This window comes from Otolemur garnettii, unplaced genomic scaffold, assembly GCF_000181295.1.
Source record: "Otolemur garnettii isolate 467f Iridium unplaced genomic scaffold, OtoGar3 scaffold00005, whole genome shotgun sequence".
NCBI classification, from domain to species: Eukaryota; Metazoa; Chordata; class Mammalia; order Primates; family Galagidae; genus Otolemur; species Otolemur garnettii.
In genome coordinates, this window is record NW_003852400.1 from 5,025,002 (window position 1) to 5,046,489 (window position 21,488).

The 21,488-nt window shown below is 38.5% G+C and overlaps 1 protein-coding gene across 2 annotated transcripts in view; it reads left to right on the forward strand.

The window, feature by feature from the left end:
- The window catches only part of RELN (reelin), a 479,973-nt gene that overhangs the window by 365,024 nt on the left and 93,461 nt on the right, over positions 1-21,488 (forward strand). For both annotated transcript variants that reach the window (XM_003782608.3, XM_023518943.1), the window contains 6 exons: positions 1,025-1,196; positions 1,629-1,829; positions 6,776-7,008; positions 17,758-17,915; positions 19,437-19,644; positions 21,346-21,422. In XM_003782608.3, coding sequence (XP_003782656.1) covers positions 1,025-1,196; positions 1,629-1,829; positions 6,776-7,008; positions 17,758-17,915; positions 19,437-19,644; positions 21,346-21,422 — 1,049 coding nt within the window. The remainder of the gene's footprint in view (positions 1-1,024; positions 1,197-1,628; positions 1,830-6,775; positions 7,009-17,757; positions 17,916-19,436; positions 19,645-21,345; positions 21,423-21,488) is intronic.

Genomic DNA, 21,488 nt, shown 5'->3' on the forward strand with positions numbered 1-21,488 from the left:
ACTGCACCTGGCTTTTTTTTTTTTTAATTTTTTTGTAGAGAGGGAGTCTTGCTATGTTGCCTAAGCTAGTCTCAAACTCCCAGCCTCAAGCAATCATCTTGTTTTGGCCTTCCAAACAAGTGATCATTTTTTAGTGACAACAAGTGCTATCTCCACACAAGAGTAGCAGGATAGGTGTCTTCACAGCATCCTGCAAACTGTTAGAATCCTTCCCAAAAGGAATTTGGAAAAATCAAGAGCCTTAAACACGACCAGTTTATTTGACCAGGTAATTGCATTTCTAGGAATCTTCCCTAAAAAAATAAACTGAATTGTAGATAAAGCTTTATGCATACATATTTTTTATCACAAACTTATTTACAATAGAGGAAGGTGAAATCAATATTAATAATAGCATGTCTATGTGATGATAAATTATACAGACATTAAAATGATCTTAAGAAATAATTTTACTGACATGAGAATGTGTTTTTGCTATATGTTAAGTTTTAAAATGTAGGATGCCAACTATACGTACAATACCTTACCTATATAAAAGAAAGCAAGCTGTGACAATATAGATCAAAACATTCACAGAGACCAAACCCATGCTGTATGTTATGGGCAATTTACATTTTATTTTTAATGCATATTTATGGTTTTCTGCAATGATCAAGAATAGCTTTGAAAAAATTTTAAGTGCTATTTTAATGTAATAGCATACAAAGTAGCAATTTTTTCTTGGTATAACTTGAAAAAGTTATAACCATTTTTATGGTAGTCAGAAGTCATAGTTCAGGGTAACTCAGTTAAAATATTTTCTCCCTCTCTAAAAAATGCAATTCCAAATGAAATAAACATGACCACACCCAACTTGCTACGTGATTAATCCTCTTGTCTGATTTGTCCAGTTTACAACTTTTCAAAACTACCAAGAGAGGAAACAAAACTAAATTTTCTCTTGTTGTTACCTTGTTCTTTTAACAGCTGCTGGGAAAAAGATGGCTTGTCCTTTCTCAGCCATAAATGATTTGCTTTCATGCAGGTTTGTCTATCTGGAGCTTCCAGCTGCTGCCAAGACTCCTTGCACCAGGTTCCGCTGGTGGCAGCCTGTGTTCTCAGGGGAGGACTATGACCAGTGGGCAGTCGATGACATCATCATTCTGTCAGAAAAGCAGAAGCAGATCATCCCAGTCATCAACCCAACTTTACCCCAGGTATTTCTCATACGTCCAGACTCCAAGAAGACAGAGCTTTGTAAAAGTAAATGGGATAGGTAACGCATTTTCTTAAGGATTTGGTTCTTAAAACTGAGTGTTTAAGTGCTTGCACTTAGTTTCTTGAAACCTCTCTATGGCACTAGTTAACAGATTATTTAGATGTCAAAAAGACTGAAGGCTTAAGTCATCGAGCAGAATTGTTTGTGTGTTTATAAAATGATCAGATACACAGGGGAAAAATATTTTCAGTTGTTAAATCACCAGGAGAAAAAGTTAACGGCTATAAAGAAAAATAGTTAATTTAGAGATTCTTCTGTATTTTCCTAGAAATGCAGGTGGTACATGGCCCAGCATGTCATGGACTGAAAATTCCTTTCTTGTTTTCAAAGCTATCAAATTGCCTTTCTTTGTTTGTATTGTTTCTATTAGAACTTTTATGAGAAGCCAGCTTTTGATTACCCTATGAATCAAATGAGTGTGTGGTTGATGTTGGCTAATGAAGGAATGGTTAAAAATGAAACATTCTGTGCTGCCACACCCTCAGCCATGGTATTTGGAAAATCAGATGGAGATCGATTTGCAGTAACTCGGGATTTGACCCTGAAACCTGGATATGTGCTACAGTTCAAGGTATTTATGTACAAACTTCTTCTCAGAGCAGATTAGAGAGTAATACATCTTAAAGATTTATAAGTGAAAGAAAGAACACAAATTTTTCATATTCTGTCAAAGAAGGGACTCACTTGAAAGAAGGTTAAACAATCTTGTAACTGTATAGCTTTTCAGCTCTACTCATAAGGAAAACAACTCATTAATCCCAGAAGTTGTGGTTATATGATTGTATTTATTTAAGTGCTTCTGGAACTCTACCAGAATTAAAAATAAAATTGACTTTTAGGACTTCCCTCTGATTGCGACTTACTGAATTCCATGTTTCTGAATGGTGATGGATACGTTCTTCTGTTCAGCATGCTATAGGTTTTGGACTTAGCAGTTATTTTATGCTCTTACATAGGATTTTCAAACAATTTCTCTTCCTTAAATTCAGTACATTTTTACTTTAATCATCATTCTTCTCTTAAAAGCTTGTTTTTCAGCTCTGTGATAACCTATCAACATGTATTGCAAGTATCTACTTTGACAAGCTCTCGTTTCAGAGCCTAATCAAAATTTCATTGTGTTTATAATAAAATCCCATTGGTGAATTCTGGGGTCAAAAGTAATGCAGTTTTAATGCGCTAGCACAACTACATGGTCCTTACATAACGGCAGGATGCAGATGCTGAATAATTTACAAATGGAATTATTAAAGAGATCAGATGTTTATAGGCAGCTCTTCAAATATAATTTTCACAGGTCTGTAAACAAGGAAGTTAGTCATAAATAATATGATTAGGAAAATGTTATCCTTCCTTATTTAGATTCAGATGCTAAATTGCCATGAAGAAACATATCAATAACAGTTCATATCAATATAAACCTAGATTAGTTTGTTGATATCACCTAAAATGGTAACAAAATAACATTAATAGAAAATATTTCAAGAATACTATGATTTTCTCATTGGATACCTTTTTACATAGTCACAAAATCATGGTAGCATAGGTGTTAAAGTCTGTAAGGTGATATTCTGAAGTTTAAAAAAATCTAAATAAAGAAAACAGTTAAATATTTCAAGTACTTAAACCATAAGCAAGAATGCATAACACTTATACAAAATAATAATTCTCACTGTTAATTCTATTATCATTCTCTTAATTCTCTTATCAGTTAATAACAAGCATGGAATCACTCAGGGATTGATTTGAAAACTGTATACAAGAATTTTTGGTATAATTTGTATAAAAATACATAGTGCTGGTAAATTTTCTGTAGAAATTAAAAATATGGCTCTGGGCCTCAAGGAATTCAGGACCTAGTGAGCAAGGCCAAAAAGTGAAACTCACAGTACAGCCACAGGAATGCGGTAATGGAAAGAGGCTCTGTAGTGGCTAGGGGAGGACCCTAGATAGAGTTGACATGATAGGTGCTCAAAAAATATGTTAGTTGAATAAATGGATGGATGGATGGATGAGTTGAAATTAGAAGTTTCTGGAAATAGAAACTTAGCCAGCTGAAGAATGGGGTTGGGGAGAGGAATTCCAGTTAGAAAACAGAATGAGAAAATACATGAAAATATGCAAAAGTGCAAATGAGAAAGTACAAGTTTCTGACTTTGAGGACTATCAAGTATGCACAGGAGAGGTGAGAAGGCTTGTCCTGGTTGGCATTATATACTGTGTCATATTACTTGATCATTATCTAAAGAGCAATGAGTCAGGGAAGATGTGTAATCTGTTGAGTGCCAGAATCAGACCTGTGTTTTAGAAGTATCGTTCTGGCAATAGTATGGGTGTTGACTTAACAAAAGAAATTGGAATCAAGAAGTATGTTCCTTCATTGAGCAAGTATTTCTAGAACCTCTATGTTCTAAGCACGGTTCTAGGCTATGAAAATAAACATAAATAAGAGTGTGTAGAGCAGGGTGATGGAGGATGGTTACCATTTTATAATGGGTTGTTGAGTTGGCCTCACTAATGAAATATCATTTAACCCACCACATATTGAAAGTGAAGGAGTAAGTCATGCAACTCTCTGAGCAAGATCATTCCAGGGACAGGCAACAAAAACTACCAACATCTTGAGGTTAGAGTGTTGCTGGAAAGGTTTTAGAAACCACACAGATGCCTTTTGACCAGAATAGAGAAAGTAAACAGGGGGACGGGTAGAAAGAAGTAAGGTCAGACTTTGACTTCTGTTCTAAATGAAATGGCCAGCAGAGGGGTGATGTATTCTGACATAGGCTCTTACAGAATAGATCTGGTAACTGTGTTGGGTTGCATCAGCAAGGTCAAGGGCAGAAACAGAGAGACCAGTTAGGCAGCTGTTGCAGTGACCCAAGTACAAGATGATGGGACCTGTGTCATAATGGAGGAGATAGAGAGAAGTGGTCAGATTTCAAAATATATTTTGAGTGAAATAAGGATGCTAGAGCTGTAATCAAAGTCAGAAATGAGAAAGCCCAATAAAAACTCAAAATGGATTGTAAAGATAAGTAGCTGGGACTGAGAGATGTTAACAGTTTTCAGGTTCTGGTGACTCATTGGGTAATAGAATGGATTCTAGAATGAGTCCCACATTTCTGGCTCTAGTCACTGAAATACTGGAAGAGGAGGATTTGTTTTAGGGAGGTGGATGACAAGAACTACATAGACTTGTGGATTCAGGGGTGCCTATGAGAAGCTGAAATGGAAAAGAACAGGAAGCTGAAATGTACATTTGTCCAGAGAGCAGGAGAGAGAGGCCACATTGGGAGTCAAGGGTATTCAGAAGGAATTTGAGGTTATAATTATGAATGAGGTCAGGGAGCATACATGCAGTAAAAAGATCAGAAAGCCAAGAATTGAATCCTGGAAAACACCACAACTTGCAAGACAGACTAGTCAAAAAAAGAAAAGTTGTGGACAGTGTTAGAAGCAAGAGAAGGAAAAAAAGGATTAAATTTTCCCATTGGATTTAGTTAGATAGAGGGCTCCCTGGCACTTTCACTGGGGTGGTAGCAGCGAAAGTCAGATTATAATGGGTTCAAAAATGTTGAATAAAGAAGTCTACCTAATGAAGACGGCCTTTCTCTCAACCTGGTTAGCTGCATAGTTAAGAGCCAGACCACAATCAGGGAGAATTTTTGTTTTCTTTTGTTTTGTTTTTAATGGTAGGATAAACTTAAGCATATGTATCTGATGCTTGGAGAGTATTTATTGAAGGTATGAATACATCTTTAATGGAAAGTTTAAGATAAGTTATACACCAAAAAAAAAAAAAAAGATAAGTTATACATTTAATACACCCAAGAAAAGAAGGTCTACACCATTCCATTAGCCTGATTTCTGAAGCACAAACTTGTCATGGAACTCAAAGTTCCAATGACTTGTCTGCTTTAGAAACAACAGCAGTCATAGTAAGTTCAAGACAAAAAGCTATGTGTGCCCAGTATGGCTGCTCTTACCACAAGCCAACCCAAGGCCATTCTTACCAATGAGTAATGCAAGAATAAAAGCAATCCATGATACAAGAGTTTAATCGTACATCTGAGAGGTTCAAATCTTTAATTATATTCTTGAATTTTGGCTATATAAACTTGGATAAATGAGTCACAGGGTAATTTCTACTAGCCAAACTGTAAATCCATCTGAGGGATAGTTTCTAGCTCTGAGTATGGAAATAAGGAACATATAAACAATCTTCTTGTAAAAAACTAGATAAAGCTATCTTATAATTACCCAAGGATTCACTGGTTGGCCTCTTGAGCTCTAGTCCAATAGTATTACCCTATCCTCCTTTATTTCATCCTTTATTCCTTAGTCATGATCATGCTCTTTTGATTCCTTATTTCAGTTTTCCTTCCATAAAAATTGACTTACTTACTCTTACTCATAAAGTCTTATATAATAAAATCATATGGTGGCTCTCCACCCAACCCATGAAATAAGACATGAATAGACCATTCATATAAAATAGAATGTAATTAAGTAAATATCATTTATAATAATATATATAATAAAAAGAATTTTACATTTATAATTATGAGGGAATAATAACCTAAAACAGTAGTAAAATTTATTTCTACATTTATTAATTCAGAAAGAAACTATCTTAAACTGTAATGATATCCAGGGCCATGATTCATTTGGACTCAACTGATATAAAATGAACACATATAACTAGAAAATACCTACATTTTATCTCAGTAATTCCTACTCCTAGGGATTTATCTGATTATAACAATTCAAGTGAAGAAAAAAGATACGTTTTTAGCATGCCACATATAATAATAAACTTATGTTAAATAGAAAGAGGAAAGTTCTAGAAGTATGATTATTTTGACTATATGACCAAAATATATACTTTCCTCTAGAGATTAGAAGAAAACATAGAAAAATAAATACAGTTTTACTGAGGCAATGCAACTTAAATTGCATTTTTTACAGTCTTTTTAAATGTTATTAATCCTATGGTGATAATCTTCCACGTGAATGCACAGAACAGTAATAGTTTTATTTCTGGATTATGTTGCTTATCTGATGTTCTTTCATCTAAGTTGAAAATGATTTCTTACTATTCTTGGCGAGAAAACAGAATAAAGATGCTTATTCCACTGAAAGCAGAGAGGACAGCCCTGTCTTCAGGTAGCCTTCCTATGCTGGAGAAGGCGGCTGCCTCTCCTTCTGCTTCCCTCTGTTTATACCCGCTGGGCAGGTGAAGAAAATAGTTTATTGGAGTCTTATTTGTGGCCTGAGACTGAAGAACCAAGAAATTCACAACATGAGTAGCTGGTCCAGTTTTCCATTAAAAAGTGCCTCTTGCTTGCCTAAACAAAGAATTCTAGAATCAATGGCAGGGTCTTGGTTGGGACTGAGCTGCACCGACCTTATCATCGTAAACATAACGCAGACTCACTGGAAGGCACCCTGGCTGCTGCAGGTGCCTTATTTGTTGAATGATGATTTGGAACCCAAACCTGTCTTTCCTTTTACCAGATAAACATAGCATGTGCCAGTCAGTTCAGCAGTACTGCCCCAGTTCTTCTTCAGTACTCTCACGATGCCGGTATGTCCTGGTCTCTGGTGAAAGAAGGCTGTTACCCAGCTTCTGCAGGCAAAGGATGTGAAGGAAACTCCAGAGAACTGAGTGAGCCCACCGTCTATCACACAGGGGACTTTGAAGAATGGACAAGAATCACTATTGTTATTCCCAGGTCACTTGCATCCAGGTAAAGTAATCATGCTCATTGGGTTTGGGCCAAAACACACAATCCCAAATGCCATCATCTCAAATGTTGAAAGCCCTAATCAAAATCCCAAAAATGTAATTCTGAAAAAAATAATTTTTTAATTCTTTAAAAGACAGAAACATGTAAAAATATAACAGAACACTTCATAGGGTGCTTTACACAATAAAACAGGAAATAAGAGAACACATACATCTTTGCAAGCGTAAACCCTCAAACATACTAAACACAGTTGCATGGATGTAACAGACATGAGCAGAAAAACCACATTCATAAAGAAATGGGTCAAAAAGCAAAACGTATGCATGCATATCGCCATGGTCAGTGATTGTGTGTGCACCTTTATAACTATGCTCATTGGAAATTCCACGACAAACAGCCGAAGTCTTTTGATGAGAAGGATCAAAGACCATAATGGGTCACCACCACATACACAGTCACCAAAAGAGCAGAGGTCTCAAGAAGTTTTATCTTTCCCAAACATATGTGTATAAAAAGGACATCTCTTCATTTATTGAGGAATTTTTCAACATTTTTATGTACATGTATAATCCTTGCACACAAAGTAAAATTGTGATGATACACTTTCATAGAGCCAGGTCTTCAAAAAAAGGCAGAAAGCAAATTAGAACTCTCTAGAAGTCTGTACGCAATTTGTACTTCCTGTGTAGGAAATGATGAAAAGACAAAATACACAGCATAGCAAATCGGTGCTCTGTGTGAGGGAGCAGAAGCTGTACGTGGCGGAGTAATTTGGAAGGAGAAATGTCTTTTGTTTTTTTCCTGTATTTCCACCTTTTCTATGATCTTCAAAATACTTCCTGCACTTACATTTCAAGAATGGCTGTGGTCTACAAATTTTGTAAGTGTACACTATTCATTTGAAAGTCTGGTTATTGGTCAGCCACAACAATTAAGCAATTTACTGCTTTGACAGCACCAATTAGCTTTTAAAATTTTATCTTTCACCATTAAGTAGCTTCACACGCTTCCCACAGACTTCTTGCAAGGGAACAGTGTCACAGATTTCTCCAATCCTGTTGTATACAGTACAGTAAGAAGGAATGATATTTGGCCTCCAAATACCAAATCTGTATTAGGGTTCTCCAGAAAGATAGAAACAATCAGATATTCAGATAGACATATGAGAAGGGACTTTTTAGGAGAAGTTGACTCCCACAATTACAGTGGCTGAGAAGTCCCGTTATAGCCAGTCTGAAAGTTGGAGAGCCTGGGATGCTGGTAGCATGACTCAGTCCAAATCCCCCAGCACCATGGAAGCTGATGGTGTGACTCTCAGGCTACTGGTATAAGTCCTGGAGTCCAAAGGCCAGAGAGCCTAGAATTCTGTTGTCAAAGCAGCAAAAGAAAGTCTGTCCCCACTTGCAGAGAGAAACCAGTTTTCCTTCTGTCCGTTCTCTGTGGCCCAGGTGATCCGATAGTGCTGTCCAGCGTTGCAGGCAGATCTTTCCCATGTGATCCTCCCAGGAGCACAACTCATCTCCTGTGGAAATCCCCTTACAGGCACACCCAAAATAACACTTTATAGGTTCCAAGTATTCTTCAATCCAGTGAAGTAGACACCTAAATGGAGTCTGCCTCTTGTCAGCATGGCACCCACACACTTCTCCTTCAACCGTATTTAATTTCCTAATAAAGACAACGACAATCTTAGCAATCTATTGAAGTGGCAGAAGTTGTACCCCAAACAATGTGACCAGCACTGCGAACTGCCACAAACGCACTGACCTCTTCCCTAGGATTTAGTTTTCAGGGTTTCAATATTTAGGATTTTAATTTGGGGGGATTATAATTTTGGAGATTTTATACATTAGGAATTTTGGTCTTGGTGGGTCACCTCAGTGGTTAGAATGCCAGCCCTGTGCACCGGGGTGGGGAGTTTGAACCTGGCCCAGACCTGCTTAACAAAAAAAAAAAAAGGAAAGAAAAAGAAAGAAAGAAATTTTAGACTTTAGAGATCTTCTTGATCTTTTAGGATTTTAACACTCAAGATTGTGTCTTTCAAGATTATGATCAGCACAGATTCTTGCTGTATGCAATGGCTGCCATTTATTAAGAACATTTACTTATCTCAATTATCTCAACAACCTGTAAGAATTTAGTCTAGCTATACTTAGACAAGTAAAGACTCTTAAGGAACAGAACCCTAGGGCAAAATTTCCAAAATAAGTATATGTGTGCTCGTATGCGCACACAGACACACAGGCACATGCTTGTGAGTGAGACAAATTTATGCATGTGGTTTATTCAGCTGCTGATCTGGGCGCTGAATACCGCAGTGAGCAAAGTATGATAAAGGCTAAATGATTTATAAAACATTATTATCTCAAACTCCCATCATATATAGATTTTTAATGATTTAATGCCTCCTTACATTGACAAGTTGAGATACCTTGAAATATAAATGATCCTTTTAAATGCCTATGGAAATAAATAATAAAACAATAGAAAGACTAAAGATCAATTGACAGAAGAATGAGATCTATGAACTGAGAACTTGAATTAGTTTTCATAATAGGACAACAAATTTAACTCTTGGCATCCAGGCAGCTAAGACAGAATGGGAAAATGTAAGATCATTTAATCACCATTTTAGAGTAAAAAGAAAGAAAACAGACACGTTCTGATTTTTAAAATAGATATACTTTTGTCCAGGCTTGCCATTCTATAATAAATCTATAGTGTATATGCCTGTACCAGATACAGTAGGCAACACAGAGATTGGTATTTTTTAACTATATCATTTTATAAAACATAAAACATTTTTCAAGTTCTAAGTTCACTTCTTAATTAATCCTAGGATATGACATTAATTCTAACTCAGTCAAACCATTTCTGTTTAGAAGTGATGTCAGAAGCTGCACTCTGCTTCCTGATGATATAACCCCTGGTTGGTATACTCCTTGGTGTCTCTCAACAATATCTGCAGCTTTCTTCCTTCCTAGAACAAGAGAAGATTATACATTCTCCACACTCTTTAGAGTTTGCCTGGCTGAATGAAATGTGAATGGCAATGAAACATATGAGCCCGTGTGAATTTTGACATGTTCCCTGCTTCAGAGAAGCGTGTACTGAGATGAGTCATACGTTAGTCTGTGTCCCTGAGTACAAAAAGCAGACTCCCTTGCCAACCTACCCTGGACATACGAAATAGTTGAGAAATAAGCCGGGCACAGTGGCTCACGCCTATAATCCTAGCACACTGGGAGGCTAAGGTGGGTGGATTGCTTGAGCTCAGGAGTTCGAGACCAGCTAAGCAAGAGGAAGACCTCTCTACTAAAACTAGGAAAATTAGCCAAGTGTTGTGGTACCTGTAGTCCCACCTACTTGGGAGGCTGAGGCAAGAGGATTGCTTGTGCCAAGGAGACTAAGGTTGCTGTGAGCTTTGATGCTATAGCACTCAAGCTTGGGCCAACAGAGTGAGACTCTGTCTCAAAAAAAATAAAATAATAAAACAAGCAAGAAACAAACTTTTGTTGGGTTAAACCACAGAGATGGGGGTTAAGTCACCAAACATAACCTGTTTGCTTCTGACTTATATGTAAGGGTAAAAGCTTAGCAATCTATAGAAGTGGCTTATCCATAAAGTTCTTAGGGACCATTCTGTCTGTGACAACTTTCACCTAATCACCAAATTTACTGGTGGTTGATCATCATATGGCTAGACAAGCTTGTTGTACTCTCTGCTGCCCCTTGTCACTAGATCTGCACACCTCAAAAAGTTACACTACAGCCTTTGGTAGCAAACTTCCTGGATTGGGAAGGAACTTGTAAAGGGATATTCAAGTGTTTGTGCTAATCTGCTAAACCTTGAAGCATAATCTTTAAACATCAGCTGTTTCACAAAAGAGTTATCAACCAGCAGATCCAGGTCAATTTGTAGGTAATTTTGTTGTCTGAACATGTCAGTGTTCTTTGTAGTTCATCAAGAGGGACTCAAGTGCTTTAGATATTTGATGTGGAGGGGGCAGAGTTGACAAGTTTATCACCTTCAGTGAAATTTAAGAATTTGACTTACAGTCTTCGATAGTTAGGATACAGCCCCACCTACTGTAACAGAGAAACACACAAACACACTGTCTTAAGAATTTTAAGACAAGGTAGAAGTTTTTTTTCTCATACATTGGTCCGAGGGTGAGCAGTTGAGAGTTGACAGGGCGGTTCTGCTTTCCTACTAGATCCAAGGCAGCTATTCCAGATCTTGTCATCTCTTTTAGCCAGTAAAAAGAAAAGGGAGTCCCAGATACACAGATGCATCACTTCTTAAAAAACAATCCTTACTATTTGTTTATATTCTTCAGTAGAGCCCAGGATAATATTTGTATAGTTGTCTGTTGTTATACAACACATTTCTTCAAAACTTAGTGGCTTGAAACTGTAATGATTTATTATCCCTCGTGGCTCTGTGGAGTCAGCTGAGGGGTGATTCTTCTGCTGGCTTCTCCTGGGCTCCATCACGTAGCTGCCTTCAGCTGATGAGCTGGTTAGTGAACCAGTGGGACTTTTTCCTCTGCAGGGTCTTCATCCCAGTATTTGCACAGTTAGGTGGTTCCAGAGTTCCTAAAGAACAAAAGTAGCCACAAAGTCCTATTTGCCATATCCTAGTAGTCAAAGCAAATCACAAAGCCAGGCTAGATTTAAAAAGTGAAGAAATAGACTCCCTTTTTTGATAGGAAGTCCACAGAAGTCACCTTACAGAGAAGTGTATCCAAAAGGAAGTGTGATAAATGAATTGGAAAAATCTACCAGGTCTATCCAGGTCTGTTTCATTATTGAAACAATCTACCAGGTCTGTCCTAGCACCAATAATTCCCATCTTTAGCACATGAAAAATGTACTCACTCTCCTCCCAAGACCCCCAAATTCTCATCCTGTCAGGGCATTTGGCACTCACGCCCTGATCTTACCGTCTCCACCAGATTGAGGTGTGGGTGTGCCTCCTCTTGGCCCATACACAGGTTATCTACTTGCCCCACACCCAACATGAAGTGGTAAGGCCATGACAGCAGCCACAGCAGATATTCCTGCTCAAAACAACAATAAAAAGAGGGAATAAGAAGCACAGAGCAGTCATTGGCCACAGGAATTCTTAAAGTCAACAAGAGACTTGTTACTAGGCTCCCTCTTCTAAGAATATCTAGGACAGGAAAGTTTCTTGATTAAGACAGTTCTCCCTGGGAGTAGGTCCCTAATCCATTGTTCTTCGCAGCTCTGGATCCTACTCTCTAGGCTTCACCTGGACATTTTTCCTTATCCATAAAAACATGGCTGTGTTTGCAGCTAAACAGCCATCTGATCATGTAACACTCACGTACACTGTAGCCTTCGTAGCCCTCTCCTCCACCGCTGCCGCCTTCTTCCCATGTTTTCTGAAACCAAGCTCTCCCAAGTAGATAGGTGTTGCCTGACATGAAGTTAGGGACATCAAGTGTCACATCTTTACTACAATCAGGGTGCTGGGAAGACGTCACTGTGAAAGTAAATAATACATTTAGGAGCCAAGGAACACAAATCCAGTTTGAGTTTCTTTAAGCCAAATAATATACAGCGGACTCTGAAACTACAATTCATTTGATGTTGAGTGAAATAACACAAATGGAAAAGCCACATATTAAAAGTAAGAAAAGGTTCTACAAAAAGATAAAAAGCTGGGTATGGTGGCGCATGCCTGTAGTCCTAGCTACAGGCACTCCCCAGACTACAAACAAAAGAGTTTCTGTGCGTTTGTTCTTAAGTTGAATTTGTATGTAAGTTGGCGCAGGTACATTTATATAGTATCTGTAATAGCCTCCATTCATAAGTGCGAGTTGTGCATAAGTCAGATGTTTATAATTTGGAGACTTCCTATACTCAGAAGGCTGAGGCAGGAGGATCATTTGAGCTCAGGAATTTGAGGTTGCAGTGAGCTATGATGATACCACTGCAGTCTAGCCCCAGTGACAGAGTGAGACCCTGTCTCAAAAAATATGTACATGGAGACTAAGCTCATTAATACCTTTAAATTGTTAGTTGCCAAACTTGTCATCGTATCTTATTTAATGGGTTAATAAAAATGCATATGTTACTATAAAAAAAAAAGAAGTAAGAAAAGGTTGTCCTTAGCATCACAAAGTGAGACAATATTTTGAAGCTCCTAAAATATTAATATTTTCTTGGACCTCAGCTTTTGGAAGAAGAAATCTCCATTAGAATTCTCCTTCCCGGTTAATTTGGATAGCATCCAGCTTGCTGGGTGATGGCATTTGTGATGAAGAACCCTCTGCTGAAGAGTAGTAAATATGTTTCTACTTTACCCCAACTAAATGAGCTGTTGTTGTTCCTTCTGCAATATGTTAAACTCAGATATCTCCAAGTGCAATGTTGGAAAGCTGAGAATTCTAAGTGTTAAAATTGTTAAAATTTGGAGCTATTTTCCACGAGGCAGCATGCTTGCAGTAGTTACTAGAACATTTGCTCTTTCAGAAATAACTGTAAGCTATTTTCTTAAAGGAACAGTCTGTGCCCTTACTAGTTCTTTGTGTTCTTACCTATAGAAGAAAGATGTGGGTGGTGGTGAAAATATGTTTTATCTCTCTGGACTCCCAGAGGCCTCCCTATCCAGAGACTATACCACATGGCCTGCCTAGGTTCCGTATGTAGAGTGTGAAAGAGTGAGTATCTCTGTGCAGGCCTAGAAACACAGTTGCTTGGTATTCTACTGAATGTCTCTACCACCACCAATCACCTGTGCCCCTGTGCACAGGACGTGCGGGTGCGCAGGAACCTTCCTGGTTTGAGAGGTGGATGCAGCATCTCTCTGAATTGTGTGGTGCTGGAAGAGTGAGGTGTAGAAGCCAATTCTTCTGATCCCTGAGGCACCCTTCAAACAAAGATGAAAGTCGGGGAAAGAGACAAAGAAAAAGAGTCTTTTCCTTTTTTCCTTATCCGGCAAATGCAAAACAAAAGGGGCAATTTTATTGAATGATTTGGGTAGTCAGACCACACTGGTTTATTTCTAGTAAAATTGCATCCGATTAAACTCTTTCTTCTCAGTCGTTACTTCCTCCAAATCCTTCCTAGACCTCCCTGGCTCTCAAGTCAAAGACTTCTGTGGCAGGCTCTCCTAGCTCCATGTCCTGCTCAGGGGTGGCTGTCAGGTGACACAGGTACATTCTTTCTGTGGGTGCCCGAGTAAGTGTCTCCCCACTCGAGTGTGGACCATGTGAGGGCGGGAACTGTGTCTGGGTTTCGCAGACACAGTACCACCTGCCCTCCTGGCGTGCTGTATGTGCTTGCTAAATGTTGCTTGAATTAAGAGATGTTGGACAAAGAATAAAGACCAGCAAGAAGTGATTAACCATAATGAAAATACCTTCCCTTTTTTTGTGTATTTTCCAAAATAAATTCAGTGCTATTTAGCAAGAAATCATTGTTCTGCATTCTACTGGTTCCTCGAAAAGGCAAGAATAACACAAATACATTAATACTATCAATGATCACAAGGGTATATCTGCTCTACTTTAAAAGAGTGGAATCTAGTCATACTAGCTTAACTTTGGCCCATTTATTTCCTTCCTTCTTCTAATGGTCTCTGTCTTGGTCTGTTAGTGTTGCTATAAAAGAATAGCTGAGGCTGGGTAATTCAGGAAGAAAAGAGGTTTGTTTGGCTCATGGGTCTGCAGGCTGTACAAGAAGTGTAGAGCCAGCAGCTGGTTCTAGGAGGGTCCCAGACTGCGTCCAGTCATGGGAGAAGGCAAAAGGCAGCAAGCAGGAGGAAGGAAGAAGGGAGAAAAGGGTAAGGAGACGCTCGGTGTAACAAGTAGTTCTCTCAAGAAGTAGCAGGAGAACTCACTGCACCAAGCCCTTCCTGAGGGATCTGCCCACATGACTCAGACAGCTCCCACCACCAGGCCCCACCCCCAACATTGGGGATCAAATTTCAACCTGAGGTTTGAAGGGGACAGTTGGCCGAGCTGTATCAGTCTCTCTCTGACTAGTCTTTCTCTTGCCCATTCTTCCTATTCCAGCAACCTTGACCTTATAAACTACTTAAGTTCAATCCCAAAGTTGGGCCACAGAGAAGAGAACAAAGTAGCAACAGGCATGACTTAGGCCATGGCCCATAACACCTTTTGTTATTTTGATTTGTACCTTCCAACCAAAAATCAGCTCACAAAGATTGAAAGAAGAAAGAGAGGAACCATCTCTTGCCCTTTCACTGAAATACAGTTTTCTACCAGGACTCTCAACTATGACTCACCATGTCCTAGACTCGCCCTCCTAGCCAGGATTAGTAATTGTTAACTTTTTTCTTATTCAAACATCGGTTCCTTAATATTAAACTCCTGAGATCTTTCATCTTTTCAAACATGTAACAGTGCACTCTGCTCATTGAGTCTGTAGGAACCTTAGGATCTGCAAACAGGGGTGCCTCCTTACTCTGGCCAGAGCAGAACTTGATTATTTTAATATTACAATGAAAAGTACAGGACCCCAAGAAACAAAGATGGGATAAAGGGTTTCACTTGTCCTTCATTCACTATCAAGTTAGTAAAACTTTTTCTAGAATTCTTCAACTTTCTAAATTCTTCTGAAGCCAGATCAGCCTGCTTCTTCCATGAAGTGGAGCAGTTGATGGAGAGATGCCCTCATCATACCTAAGTGGGAAAGCTTAGAGGAGGGGAAAGAAGTTGTTCTTTCTGTTTTATTACTTTCCATATGGCAGAAATCTTGGATTCATGTTTCTCTGGGTTCTATTATAGAAACATAAGAAGCAGCAAGCGTGATTTCTCATCCAAGAGGACTGGTATCACTGAATTGGCTTGTTGTCCTTATTTATCACAGATGCGAAATCTCTCTTTTAGAAGGAGCAAAGAGGCCTTAACATTTTCCTTCAAAGCAATTGGCAAATATTGATATTTATCAATTTCATTTACTTTCCTTGAGAGGAAAAATACCTTCACAGGCTAAATAATACTACAACTCCAATGGAAGGAATTTTCTCAAGGTCCATGATACTAGAACAGCTATATATACATATACATATGTATGTATGTATTTGCTTTTGTCTTATTTTTATAATTGTCTTCAATTCATTCCCTTTTTGCCTTAAAAATTACCCTGATTTGATTAATTCCCCTTCTAAGGCCAATGTATTTTGAACTAGCCCCAAAGGAAATGCTTTTATAAGTTCATCTTACTTTTAACTCACTCAAAGTGAGGCTTGCATTAATAGACAATCTCTGAAAACTTTTAAGCCTGGCAAATAACACTGTTGGTTACATGTTGAAAATTTGCCAAAAATAGTTAAAATAATGAAGGAAAAGAAAAGCCAGGTTATGGTTCAGTGTCACCCAATTTCCAAAGCCCTTTGAAGAGCTGGAAAGCAGTGCATTCGCATACTGCCATGTCATTTCACAGTAATGGAAGGCAGAGGGAGCTGTCTTTCTCTACCATTATCCTTAATAGTCTTCATTAATCTTTATGATTCTTCATCCTTGTTTACTAGGAAACTAGGTTCACTCAACAGTCTATAAATATGGGCAGCAAAATGTGTTGGAATTTAATACATCTTCCTCCTTTGATTTTAGTAGAGCTGAGAAGGAAGAGGTATTTCTCTGGTATGAAATCATAGATGTATATATGTGTTCATATATTTGAAAAGAGAATATGTTGAAAAGATTGGAAAGCGTTTGGGACCAGTGTTAGTTTGGCAGTATCAAAACTATTGTTCTAGAGCTAGGAGGACTGGCCAGTCCCCAATCCCTCAGTGATCCAGGGTATTGAAGCATTGGGACTAGTTTGCCTCTTTTGCTCATTGGCAGTTACTGGTATTCACTGGTAACCTAACTGGTTGCTAAGAGTTCACAGAATGAGCATCGTGGAGATTTGAAGATGAGAGATAAAAAGGAAGGGAAAGATGGCACAGAAGGGAATGGAGCTGTCAGTGCAAACTTAATTCTTCCCTACCTGAAGCATGGCAACAGCGAATAGCCGGAGTTCCCTTACATGTCCTAATGAAGAACATTTTACTTGATGTTTTCAAAATTCTCAAATAGCCTCTTTTGAAAAGGCTTATAAAATCAATGCAATGGAAGGGTGAAATTATTAAGTAAAGGAATATGTTTCTGGATTTTATATATTCCTAAAACAACAGAAAGTGACAAAATACACAAGTAAAACCTATGATATGTTCTGGCCATCAAAAGTCCTTTAGACCTAATATCCTCCCAGCATTGAAACATTTATGCTGAAAGAGAAATCAAGAATCTTTTAGAAAGAGCCGAGAGAGACACCTTAGCTGTGCAGTCAAGCAAGTGTGACTTTCAAATGAATACTCGATCTTTCCTGAGTTTTTCTTTACCTTTCTGTATTCTAGTGCTTTGTCTGAGATGTTGGTACAAGAAACAGATGTAGGCTCGGCACCTGTGGCTCAAGCGGCTAAGGCGCCAGCCACATACACCTAAGGTGGCGGGTTCGAATCCCCAGCCCGGGCCCGCCAAACAACAATGATGGCTGCAACCAAAAAAATGGCCGGGCATTGTGGCGGGCGCCTGTGGTCCCAGCTACTTGGGAGGCTAAGGCAGGAGACTCGCTTGAGCCCAGGAGTTGGAGGTTGCTATGAGCTGTGATGCCATGGTACTCTACCCAGGGGGATAGCTTGAGGCTCTGTCTCAAAAAAAAAAAAAAAGAAAAGAAAAAAAGAAACAGATGTATTGTTTTTCCCAACAGCAAGACCAGATTCCGATGGATCCAGGAAAGCAGCTCACAGAAAAACGTGCCTCCATTTGGTTTAGATGGAGTGTATATATCGGAGCCTTGTCCCAGTTACTGCAGTGGCCGTGGGGACTGCATTTCAGGAGTGTGTTTCTGTGACCTGGGGTACACCGGTAAGGCTGAATACATGTCTCTGATGGTTGGCTTGTAAAATATTCATCTTTGTACTATAGTTCATGTTATTCTTCCAACAGAATAGCTCCTGAGTTTCCGAGGGCTGTTCAGAAAGCGTCCATCCACATATGTCTCTCTTTTTCATAGTGCATGGCTGGATACTTTCCGGACAGCCTTCATATTTTTCTGTAAGTCTTAGAATTGTACGAATTTGCAACCCAGGCCCATGAGGTGCTAAGATATTTTGTACTTTTGAGCTACCTAAGGAAGAAACTATATAACACAAAATACCCAGGATTTGTTATATGATAGCAACAGGTTGAGGCCCTACTTCCTGCCAGGCACTAAAGTATGGCTTTGTATTTAATATCATTTAATTCTACCAATAACCCTGTGGCATCGTACTATAAACCTGGTTTATATTTGAGGAAACTGAGGCACATATAGGTTTACTAGCTATCCCAGGGTCACACAGCTGGGAGTTGCTAGAGTGGGATGTGAGAGCCTGGCTGTCATTCTCCAGAACCCAAACCCAAGCTCTTCACTACTAGACTGCGAAGCCTCCCTGAACTCTTTATATTGCTTCTTAGAAGAAGTGTAATTTTATACATTTAAAGTAAAAATGCAGGGCAGTGCCTGTGGCTCAAGGAGTAGGGCGCTGGCCCCCATATACCAGAGGTGGTGGGTTCAAACCCAGCCCTGGCCAAAAACTGCAAAAAAAAAAAAAAAAAAGGTGAACATTTCACCTAAGGTAAAAATGCAACTTATGAAATGAAAAATCCAATTCTCTGAAGAGAATTTTACAAGGAAAGTATTTTCTGACCACAGTCACCTTTGGATGTTGCTACCCACAAAAATGAAAAGGCAGCCAAGATTAAAGAGTAAAATTGGAGTAAATATTATAAGCTTCAGAATCTCTTTTTGGACTTTTCCTGGAGACCACTTCAAAAGGCTTCTTCCCGGCTTTTCAATGCTCTGGTCTTCGTCTGGCATGTGACCAAGGACAAACATATGTTGTGGCAGGGCTTCCGGGCAGAATGCTGTCACTCATAGTTTCAAGGGTTTTGTTATTGTTGTTGTTTTTTGGCCAGTGCTGGGTTTGAACCCGACACCTCCAGCATATGAGGCCAGCGCCCTACCCTTTTGAGCCACAGGCACTGCCCTCAAGGGTATTTTTTTAAATCTGAATCTGATGCCCCTTCCTTCTTGAGCCCACAGTAGGACAACAAATGAGCAAATTTTCTAGTACACAAAATCTATTTCTCAGTTCACACAAATCGTCAGTAGCAAGAACTATGGAAATGTGTAGTTGCCAATGTCTCTATTTAAATGTAAGAAACTACAGAGGCAGAACAGCATTTTTGACTATGGTGATAATGGCTGTCTTTCAAGCAGATAATTGTGAGATACAAATTCTCACATGTCTTCCTTTCCCAATACCAATGGAAATTCTTCCTTTGTTCATTGTTGAATGTTCTGTGATTCCAACCATCTCTCCTGTGTATTTCTTTCTTCTGAAGCTGCGCAAGGAACCTGTGTGTCCAATGTCCCTAATCACAGTGAGATGTTCGATAGATTTGAGGGGAAGCTCAGCCCTCTGTGGTACAAGATAACTGGCGGCCAGGTTGGAACTGGCTGTGGAACACTCAATGATGGCAAATCTCTCTACTTCAATGGCCCTGGGAAAAGGGAAGCGAGGACTGTTCCTCTGGACACTAGAAGTATCAGGTAAGTAGTTAATTGGTATACTTCTGCATGGACATGGTGTTTATCATACGATGTAGTCTATGCTAAAACATTCTGTTATGTTATAGAGAGTTTATAGAGAGATGCTAATAGGTAAAAATAAAGAAAACTTTAACTCTATGGTAAAATAGGTAGTTTTCTACAGAAATCATAGCAAAATTCACTAATATGTGTTCAGCGAGTTTCTATGGATGGTATATATCCATAGAATATATGGATTATATAAATATGAATATGCTTATATAAATATGAATATGCTAGAATATGCTAGTGCTTGGTTATCTAAAGTTTCATGTTATTATGAAAACTATTTAGTATTATTTTTAAGGTATGCCATGTGAAACAAAGGTTTTCTAATTTTAAATTCTGTGTCCCCAAAATGATGCATCCTCATTTATCTGATTTTGTGTTCTCTTACTGAAACTGCCCCAGAAATTTAAAATACCTACACTGACACCTACTGGTAAAATAGAGAACTGTTTGATTTTTAAGGTCCAATGAAATAGTAGCACACCTAAAATGGACGCATGCTTTTTTGTTAATCAATTAAATTATTTGAGAATTGGAAGGCAGGAAACATTTTTGAAGTTTTAAATTTTTTGACCTTCTCCTCACTAAAATTTGGGTTCTGTGTCATATTGTTCCTGCCTTCAATCTCTTTCCCTTTCCTTCCTCATTGTTCTCTGAGATGTACCTGTTAAGCGCTCTGTGGGTTACCAGGGACTGAGGCATAATTTACGTCACATTGACTGAGTGTCAGTTGTGAAAAAGTTAGTCAGCCAAGTCTAAATCAGTGACAAGTAATTGTCTGCCCTTAAACAAAGATATGTGTGTCACTAAAAGTCTTCAGACAGTTATGGTCCATTATTTTACTTCCAAGAAAGTCAACGTCCTTTCTGATTCACCCATGCAAGTTTCAACTTGCTCAGCTTGTCAGTGTTGCATTTGTGTCTGTCCCCATGGATTTTATGTTTCTTGTTTTTTGTACAACGCAAAATTTGTGCAATGACTCATGTAGTATACAACTTCTTAATGTTAGATTTTTCCTCATCTTGAGTTTCCAAGGATGGTGTTATGTAGATTTAAGGAATTTATCTGTTTTAGTAATTCCATTAAATTACATCAGACTGTCATTATGAAGTGGAGTTAAAGTAATTTCTTTTGTTTAAATTTTTATTCAGAATAAAATAAATGGGCTCAACGCCCATAGCACAGTGGTTATGGCTCTGGCCACATACACCAAGGCTGGTAGGTTTGAACCGAACCCAGGCCAGCTGAACAATGACAACTGCAACAAAAAAATGGCCAGGTTTTGTGGCAGGCACCTGTAGTCCCAGCTACTTGGGAGGCTGAGGCAAGAGAATCTCTTAAGTCCAAGAGTTTGAGGTTGCTGTGAGCTGTGATACAACAGCACTCTACTGAGGGTGACCTAATGAGACTCTATCTCAAAAAAAAAAAAAAAGAAGAAGAAAATAAATGGTCATATTAATTAACTTTTTCTTAATGGTTAAAGAATTAAGTTATTATAATCTAAATAGTTTCTGCTTGTCATATGCCCTTTGATTTTAAAAGTAGTAGTTAATGATTGCTGGAGGTTTTTCTTTTTCTAATACATCAAAATACAAAGGGGAAAGCTCTTTGAACTTGTCTACTTGTAAATAAACTGAAGTTTTTTTTCCCCAGACTTGTTCAATTTTATATACAAATTGGAAGCAAAACTTCAGGTATTACCTGCATCAAACCAAGAGCTAGAAATGAAGGTAAGCTCCTGTATTTCTACAGGAGGTCCAGTTACTGCTAACATGTTAGTCCTTTTTCCTCTCAAA